The sequence below is a fragment of the Aethalodelphis obliquidens genome, unplaced genomic scaffold (assembly GCF_003676395.1).
Source record: "Aethalodelphis obliquidens isolate GAN/ISIS:26980383/991018 unplaced genomic scaffold, ASM367639v1 scaffold37, whole genome shotgun sequence".
Lineage (NCBI taxonomy): Eukaryota > Metazoa > Chordata > Mammalia > Artiodactyla > Delphinidae > Aethalodelphis > Aethalodelphis obliquidens.
Window position 1 is genome coordinate 12,790,983 of NW_020837981.1, and position 9,664 is coordinate 12,800,646.

Genomic DNA, 9,664 nt, shown 5'->3' on the forward strand with positions numbered 1-9,664 from the left:
TATTCTGGAGTAAGATGAAGATTGAGGGCTAGACAGGGTGGGCAGCTTCCTTCTCCATTAAGGCCCCTGGCTGATTTTTAGCCTGATTCTCAAATTCAGGCTTCACTCACTGTTTCCTTCTCCAATGGCTCAGACACTTTCTATCCTCTCCCATCTTGCTTCTCAATCCCTTTCCTCCACTCCCTCCAACTCTGGGACAAACCGTGAGAGGGCCTTTGCATATTTTAGGAAGGGGAAAATTTCCCTTCCCTTTTTTGGTTCTTTTTGGTTGGTCAAACAATTAAAATGATGTAACACAGATTAACAGGAGAAAATAAAATTTAATTTCATATGTGCGGGAACCCCACAAACACGAGAGGGTCAGAGACAGAGAGGTAAACTGAGGTGTATACACCATGCTGAGCTAAGAAATGGGATAGGGGCCTGGGGCTTCCAAGGACAGGAGGGTCATCCACAGGCAGATAAGAAGAGCAGATTTTTCCGTAATTAGGTGTCTGCTCTGCCGTATAGATGGGGTCACTTAGATAAAATTTGTTCCTGGTAATAACACCTTTTCTGGGAAAAATCCCCCATTTAAATTCTTCTAGGTAGTTAAGGGAGAGGCAGTAATTCCTCTTGAGCCCACAGGCTCTCCATTGCCTTTAGCCAAAAGAATCCACATGCCAAAGTACAACATCTCAGAGACTTGTTCTGAAACCCTACATATCTAACATTGAAAAACCTGTCTGTGAGTCATGGGGAGAAGGGATTGTGGATATGAAATGCTAGGAGGAAAAGTCAGGACCCAGAATGAAGTTACACGCTGGCCCAGCCACGAAAATACTATGAACGTCATTTAAGAGACAGCGTGGGTCAAGTGGTGAGTTTGAGTTTTGACTGTGAGAGCTTAGAAAAAGTAGATAACCTTTTTGAGTACGGATTCTCAACTGAAAAATGGTACTAATAATAGAAAATGGTACTTCATAGAAAAAAGGTGCGGTTGACTTCTTCATTTAGGTATTCTTTGATGACCTCTCCATTCCCTTCCGTCTCCTTTTCCTCCTCCCATGCTCCTTCAATCCCTTCGTCCTCCACACTCCTCCCACCTCCCAGCCTTCCTTTTGCGCAGGCGCCCTGTGCGGCGCTGAGTCAGGCTGCGGGGAGAATTCGGGCCGCCTGGCCGGGCCAGAGCTTGCGCCTGCGCGGTGGGCGGCTTTGGGGCGGGGCACGTTTATATTCGCTGAGGATCAGCTGACGCTCTGCATTGCAGACTGCGGAGTCAGGAGGCGTCATGTACTCCTTCTTGGTTCTGGCCAGCCTCCTGGGCGCGGGTAAGCCCTGGGACCCCCAACCTGGGGAAGGGTACCCCGCAGGACGCAGCCCGCTAGTCCCGGAGCGGGTTGTACCGGGCCTCGCCCCTTTGCTCCCCATAAAGATTAGTGAGGGGCGCGCACTGCGCAGGCGCCTGCGCAGAGCCGTGTACCTGCTGGGCGGCGGAGGGGCTGCTGGAGGCGGGAGGCGGTTGGGAGCCTGGCTGCCTAGGGGCTGGGGTCGGGCTTGTGTGCGAGGCGGGCGGGGCCGGGGAAGTAGCGTCTCCCTCACGGCCTGAGTTGGCGGACTGGGGCTCCCTTAAGCTGCCGGTCCAGCTCTCGGGGTGGGCCTGTAGGGTGACCCCTCCTGCAGCTGTGTCGTGCTTGTGCTGGACGCACGTCATGGAGATGGACTGGAGCCCCAACTTCTGGATAGACTTTGGCCCTTGGCCTCACTTGCCCCAGTTTTTAAGAGTATTGAAGTTGCAGAAAGCACCTAAGTATATCTTCCGTATTGATGTTTATCTTTGCATATATATTTACTCTTGATCCTACATCTTGAAGATGATACGGGGTTTTTGTGGTCCTGATGAGTTTGCAATGGAGCCCTCATTTCATCTTGCATGGCCATTGGCAGGTTTTGGCAGTGGCCTTTATTTTGGGGAAAATCTAAGTACCTGAGAAGTTGTGGTCCTGAAATAGTACTGATGGTTGTTAAAATCATCGCAGGTTATGTAGCCAATGCTTGGGAACCAGCTGTACTGCCTTCCTGGAATTAGAAGGGGTCCCGTGCCCTTCCCATGTTATCGAGACCAGCCCTCCTTCATTAACCTTCATTAACCTCATCTAAATCATCATGGTAAAGGGAAAGGAGTGAGGTTGATTGACTTGGAGCCAGATTTTAATTTAAATACACAGAGGATCCCAAATCTGGATGTTTTCAGATAATAGCCCACTGAGGGCAATAAACCTGATCTTCAGGCCCGTCCTCAGTTTCTGTTTCTAGTTAACTGTAATCTAAGGGCTAGCTTCCATTCTAACTCATGCAGCAATCCAAATTTTAATAGACAGTAACGTAATGGATGACAGAGTTGATGGGAATCAAATAAGATATTTATAGGTGAGATAGATTTAAGGTGTTTTTCTCATGTTAGCTTTCAGCAACTTCCACGAATGTATCTTAACCTTAAACCAAGCTCCTAAACTTGCTTTACTTGTGGATTATGAAAGGCAGTCAGCTTGTAAAGAAAGATTTTTGGTTTTATAGTCACCAAAGAAACTTTCTTGCTGGGGTTGATACTGCTTTTATTCCATAGTCAGTATGATAAACTAATGCTAGTCTCTAAATTTTCTATACTGATTGAAAACGAGTTTTTTGTTTTTCAGTATCAAACTGTTCTTACTGGCAGTGAATCACTCCTCACGAGACCCTTAAGGGTTCTGAATCACTCAACCCACACAAAAAGGACTAAATTGTTTGTTTGGAAATGTAAAATCCTCCTCTGGTATATATGGGAGTATGGCTAACCAGACTGTTAAGTTAAACTAGATACCCTTTTCCCTGAACACTTGGGTAAATAGGAGTGTGTAATAATGGCCTTGTTCTAATCTTGCTGCCCAGCCTTTAGGATTATGCCAAGGTCATGCTCTGAACACAATGTATGAATGCCTGCTTGCCTTGACAGCTCTGGCCCCAGTGTAGCTTTTTGAAAATGTATTCCTAAAATTTTTAATATTGATAGTGAGCTTGTTAATGAAGGTGTCTGGTGACAGCAGCCGTCATCTGCTCCCTGAGAGCTTAGAACTTGCTGTTCCAGTGGAGGCAGAGAGTGTCATCCTGAATCTGGAGAGGCTCTATGCTTTGTGTTTTAATGATGTCCTGGTGGTAGAGACTTTTGCTCTTGAGTTATTTTCCTACTCATCCAGTTGCCCCTCCTTTTTCTCCACCTGGAAAAGAAATGGCAGTGATGGTGTACTGAGAGAATTGGAGAGTATCTCCTCTAACCTCTTAGGAGTGAAGACACTGAGGCCCCCCCAGAAATGGCTCCCCCAAATCGTAGGCCATTTACGGGGGAAGTCAGAATCAGAACCCAGGACTTCTGACAGTGCTTGCTCTTTATCCTTCCATCAACACCAAGCGCTTAACTTTACAAACTTATGGGGCTGTAATTTACATACAGAAAACATGCGCCTGTTAAGTGTACAGATTGAGGTTATCCTGCAGAGTGAACGAGCCCACTGTAAGCAGCCCCCAAGGTAAAGGAGGAGCATCCAGAAGCCCCTGTGCCTCCCCATCCACTCACCCTCTCTCACTTGCCCCAAACGAAACCGCTTTGTTAGCTTCTAGCTCTGTAAATGTAAGAACCTAATTACTGTTTTTGAGCTTTTTATAAATGGGATCGTATAGTAAGGACATACTGTTGGGTGATTCCTCTAGTGGAAAAAGGCAGGCCCAGTGTTAATGAGGTGGTCAGTATAAAACAAGTGGCTTGGTGCCTGGGATATGGTACCTCTTCCCTGAAACTTAGCTGCCCCTGTTACTGCCACCTGTGTAGAGGCTAACCAGCTGAATAGTGTTTACCCGCCACTGAGGCAGGTAGCTCTCTAGGGATGCTAGAATGTGTTATGTACAAATATATATACTCATTTGATAGCTTATTTTTATTAAGATGCAAGACATGAACGTATAGCACAGCCTGCTGAATGTCAACAACTCCAGTTCTCACCTGCCAGGAATTTGGATAATTCCCCTGTTTATCAATTTTTAGTCAATAATCAACTTTACTCTGAAAATAACAAGGATTTGGTAAGTGGTTTAATTGCATTTAACAAGGTGTATCCAATACCTCCTACGACAGTTGAAGCGTATTAGATCAGGTGGTCAGGATTTTTCTAGATGGGGAAGGAGAACTTGCTCCTCCATTTTCTTGGGCTCTGAAGCTGGAATGGCTGGGCTGTGGCTTAACTGAATGGGGATGAGGAAGGGCGACAGGGTGTTGCTGGCTGGGGAAAGTACCTAATAAGGCACGGGAAGCTCTCAGGGCCAAGACCATGCCACTTGGGCAAGTGTGCACTGCAGCTTCTGGAAGCAGTCTTCTAGCATGGGCATTCTAGGTCCTCTAAGCCTTGCTTCCGCCACCAGTTATTTGCTTCTGCCTCCTGGAAGGAGGGTCTGCATTTTCCTGCCCTGCCTGTTTTGTTTGTTTTTTTTTTAAAATCATTTTAAAACTGATGGTAAATACAGTGATTGGGATGAACAGTTTGACTGTTGGCGAAAGCACTCATTGCTTTACTTCTGTTCCGTGAAGTTCCAGAAAATAACCTGAATTATGGCCTTGGGTAATGGTCTATGCACTGAAAAATAACCTGTCAAAATTCCATGTTTTCTTGCGGAATTTGTGATTCTTTATGATGGGAGTGAGATGATACTGTAGAATAGAAGTTTAACTTTATCACATCTTGACTGACCTTGGGCAATTTTCTTCAACTGTGCTTCCTCATCTGTACAATGGGATTAATAATGTGATGCTTTAATAACTTACTGTACAACAAGGCATAGGTAAATAAGTACTATAGGGTTTGTTGTTAAACCACAAAAAACCAATACTATGTTTGTTAATGTCCTTGTCCCACCAGCACAAGGACAAAATCAGTCTCTGCTCTTGATTTTGTGATGTCTCCTGCCTTCTTTCATTTCATGGGATGTTGTAAATTTAACAACAAACAAAATTAAATTGACTTGTAAATATGTTATGTTGGACGTAATTACCACATCAGAAAACAAACTAGGGTAGGTAGTCAGCCATTAGGAGGGAGGTGGGAAAGAATTTGGCTAGGCAGCCAAACTCTTGGTTTATACATCAGTTTTTAACAGAACAGCCCAGCACATCAGGGCTGGTTCCTGGTAACCTGACTACTCAGATTCTAGGCTGGTTGTCCCTAACCATGGTACCTGGGGTAAGTCTGTTCTCCACTCCCCGCCCCAGTCTGGTTTCCCCATCCCTCAACGGCGGTGAACTGTTCAGATAATAACTGCACACAGTAAACAAGTTCCATCGGTGTAATAGTGCATAGAGTAAAAAGTATGTTTCCCTCCCACCACTGTCCCCTGGGCCTTTCCCAGAGGCAGCCTGGTACCAGCTCCTTTAGGAGCCTTCCGGAGCTACCTATAGGTGGCTGTGTGTGTGATTTCCCCTTCTGTTTTTCTTTTTAACACAAACACATATTACACTGTTTCGCTCCTTGCTCTTTTTTAAAATTGTGGAACATTCTAGACATCTGGAAAAGTGGAAGAGTAATGATAATGAACACCTATGTATATAACACTCTAGTTAAGATGTAGAACAACCCGCTGCCTTCCATAGATAACCACCTTCCTGGCCTTGGTGTTTATCATCCCCCTGCAGGTCTCTCTTTATACTTTCATACGTATATGTGTGATCTTCAGCGGTATGTGTAGTATTGTTCTGGATTTTTTTTTTTTAACCTTTTTGGCCGCACTGCGCGGCATGCGGAACTTCCCCGACCAGGGGTTGAACCCCGGCCCCCTGCGGTGGAAGCGACAGTCTTAACCACTAGACCACCAGGGAAGTCCTGTTTTGGCTATTTTAAATATTTTATGAATAATATATATTCTTGGGTTAGTAATTTTTTTTTTTATTTTGCTAGTGAGGTTCATTCATTTTGAAAATGTTTAGATCTGTTTCATTCATTTTCTCTGCAGTACAGTATTACATTTATATCATACTTATTCTCCATTCTGTTGATAGACATTTAGATTATTTCCAGTTGTTTTATTGTTGTTAGAAACTGCTTCTATAAATACTCTGGTGCACATGAACAGACATTTCCTTAGAGGATATACCTAGGAACAGAATTGCTGAGTTGTGGAGTATATCTGTTTTCACCTTAATTAGAAGTCGCTGAATTACTCTCTCAAATGATTTTAGGAATTTCTGTTCCCACAGAATATGCGGTTTTTAGTTGCAGTATTAACATGTGATGTCAAACTTGAAATTTTGCCATGATAAAAGGGTGAGGTGGTTTTCATTTGCATTTCTCCTTTTATTTGTATCTTTAGAGGTTATTTCATGCTAATACAGATAGATCTATACTACTGCCTTTCTAAAAAAACATAAATTTTGGAATAATCTTAGATTTACAGGCAAGTTGCAAAGCTAGTACAGCGAGTTTCTATATACCCTGCACCCAAACTTCCCTTACTGTTAACATCTTATATAACCGCTGTACATTTGTCAAAAGTAAGAAATTAACCTTACTGTTCACTAGACTGCACACTATATTTGGATTTTACCAATTTTCCTAGTAATCTCTTGTTTCTGTTCCAGGAGTGGATCCAGAGTACCACATTGCACTTAAGTTGTCCTATCTTCTTAATCACCTTCTACCTCCCAGCTGTTAAAAAAAAATAGCTGCAGAGTATTTTATTGTATGGATGTGTCAATTTAGTTAAACCTGTTGATGGACATCTGTGTCACAGAAAAAGTGAGATGGATTCTAATGACACTTCCAAATTTTAAAATTAAATTCTGGCCACATTTGGATAGATACTGCTTTTGAAAAGAAATTCTTTACATGACAGGAAACTACGTAAATAAGATTGAAGGAGATGTTATAGAAGGTTCTTTTGGCCAGTCTTAGTGGCGTCACTTATTATAGTAAAAGAAAAAAAAAAAAACAGAACTCCTTTAACAGCTGTGCTGGAATGCTGTCTCCATGTGCAGGCACTGATGCCAGAGGGTCATGTGGCTCTTCCTGTCTCACTAGGAGTAAAACCTAAAGTTTATTCTGCAAGGTCATGTCATCTGGCCCTCGGCTGCTGTTCAGAGTTCTTCCTCTCCCATCAGGTCAGGGCTGCTTACTTACTGTTGCCCATTTGGTGTTCTACCTATTTGGGTCATCTTCCTTTCCAGGTAATCATGTAGTTTACTCTCTGCCCAGGTGTTGCCTTACCAGAGTTGCGCCCTGCTCTGTCTGAAATGTCCATGTCTTGCTCTTCCTTGGCTTCATTTTTCTTCGTAGCACTTGGCACTGCCGGGCATCATATGATTTTTTTTTTTTTTTTTTTTTGCGGTACGCGGGCCTCTCACTGTTGCGGCCTCTCCCTCTCCCGTCGCGGAGCACAGGCTCCGGACGCGCAGGCTCAGCGGTCATGGCTCACGGGCCCCGCCGCTCCGTGGCATGTGGGATCTTCCCGGACCGGGGCACGAACCCGCGTCCCCTGCGTCGGCAGGCGGACTCTCAACCACTGCGCCACCAGGGAAGCCCCATATGATGTGTTTTTATTTGTTGTCGTGGTCACTGACTGGATCTGCAGCACGTACAACAGTGTTTGGCCTGTAATAGGTGCTCAGTCCTGCTGAACCGTGGTGTGAGCTGTAGCAAGAGGACTTAAGCTCAGTAACTGCTGGTGGGTCGGTGTGCATGAAACTTAAATGCTGGTAGTGCCAGATCTTTATCACGATTAAACAAAGCATTTTCTTTTATTAACTGAAACGAATTTTACGAAATTGTGTTTAGGAGTTTGCAAGCCAAGAGTGGCTTTGGACTCGAGGGAAGTGTTGGCTTTTAATAATAGTTCGTGTCCAGGTTAGAGCCAATCCCCCCACCCCCACCCCGAGCCTTTTGGAGAGGATTTTATGTAGGGGTTAGGGACACAGGACCCTAACATAACTAAGATGCCCCTGGTGGCCCTGATTTGAGGTAAATCTGAAAAGGGAACCAGCTATAAGCTGAGGAGTTGTTTCCCCTCTTTTTAGTTCCAGAACTTAGTTGTTCTTAAATGTTTAACCCAGTGGTTCTCAAACTTTTTGGTCTCAGGATCCCTGTATACTCCTGAGTCACTGAGAGACCCCAAAGAGCTTTTGTTAATCTGGGTTATATCTGTGATATTTACCATCTTATAAATGAAGCTGACAAAATTTTAAAAATAATCCTTAAAAAAAAATAAATCCGTTACATGTTAACGTATTGTGATTATAATGAAAAATAGCTGTTTTCCTAAACATAAACCTATTTAGTGAGAAGAACAACTTATTCTACATTTTTGCAATCTTTTTGACACCTGGCTGGATTTTCAGCTGCCTCTGCATTCAGTCTTTTGCACTGTCGCATGTCATATGCTTCCAGAAAAATTCCACTGCTCAGTTTTGAGTGAATGAGTGAAAAGGGCAGCTAACATCTTCATATTACTATTATGAGACTTTTGACTTCATGGATCCCCTAGAAGAATCTCTGAGACCCTCAGTGTTCTGTGGGCCACGCTTTGAGTGTGAACTACCCGTGTAGCTGATCTGCAGGAACTGCAGACATCATAGCAGGTGACACTTCCTGAGAGTTCATTGTGTGCCCAGCACTGTTCTGAGTGCTTTTTGCTTAACATTTTATCCTCATAGCAGCCCTCTCAGGTGAGAGCAACTAAATCAGAATGCTGGGGACATTCTAATATCCTGCCCTAATCCATGCTGTGGTCTGAATTTTAGATTTCAGCATTTCCAGTGAAGGTGGTATTCCTTTTAAGTATTAAGTACTCAAAAGTGACATTTATAGTAGACACACTTGCATGTATCTGAAACTTTTTACTTAATAAACAGTCATGTGCGATGAGCCCAGAACACTGAATTTCCTTATTAGTGGGTTTGCATGAAATCTTTTTTTTTTTTTTATGCATATTATTGTCTTCTTCAAGGGTGCAGAGACCACCCAGCCGGTTAGCAGGGATGGGATAGAGCCTGGGCCGGCTTCTGGCTGGCTGGCTGGCTGAATTGATTTCTGGGCTGTACCCTGGGCCGAGTGTAGAACCATACAGATGTGCCTTTGACCTCTGCCTGTACCCAGTCACCTGGCTGGACCTTGGGCATTTCTGTCAGGGGCTTCTTCATGGTCCAGTTGTCGAGTAATATTATCTAAGGTGATTTAAGTTTATGTCTGATCATCACCTGATAGGTTGACACTTTGGAAGAAGAGCTTTGCTGACAGGAGTTTATATGGGACTGGAGTGCTCCTTTTTTCTTTTTTTAATTAATATTTTTTATTGGAGTATAGTTGATTTACAGTGTTGTGTTAGGACTAGAGTGCTCTTTCTTTAAATATATATATATTTATTTTATTTTTGGGTCTTCGTGGCTGCGTGCAGACTTTCTCTAGTTGCGGCAAGTGGGGGCTACTCTTCGTTGCAGTGCGCGGGCTTCTCATTGCAGTGGCTTCTCTTGTTGCGGAGCACGGTCTCTAGGCACACGGGCTTGCGTAGTTGTGGCATGCGGGCTCAGTAGCTGTGGCACGTGGGCTCTAGAGCGCAGGCTCAGTAGTTGTGGCACACGGGCTTAGTTGTTCCACGGCATGTGGGATCTTCCCGG

General features: G+C 44.1%; 1 protein-coding gene across 6 annotated transcripts in view; it reads left to right on the forward strand.

The window, feature by feature from the left end:
* Positions 1 to 1,119: 1,119 nt before the first annotated feature.
* The window catches only part of PSAP (prosaposin), a 34,203-nt gene continuing 25,658 nt past the window's right edge, over positions 1,120 to 9,664 (forward strand). For 4 of the 6 annotated variants that reach the window (XM_027129963.1, XM_027129965.1, XM_027129966.1 and 1 more), the window contains exon 1: positions 1,189 to 1,310. In XM_027129963.1, coding sequence (XP_026985764.1) covers positions 1,271 to 1,310 — 40 coding nt within the window. In that variant the 5' untranslated portion in view covers positions 1,189 to 1,270. Of the gene's footprint in view, positions 1,311 to 9,664 lie in introns of all 6 variants that reach the window. The other 2 variants (XM_027129964.1, XM_027129967.1) reach the window with 1 other exon arrangement.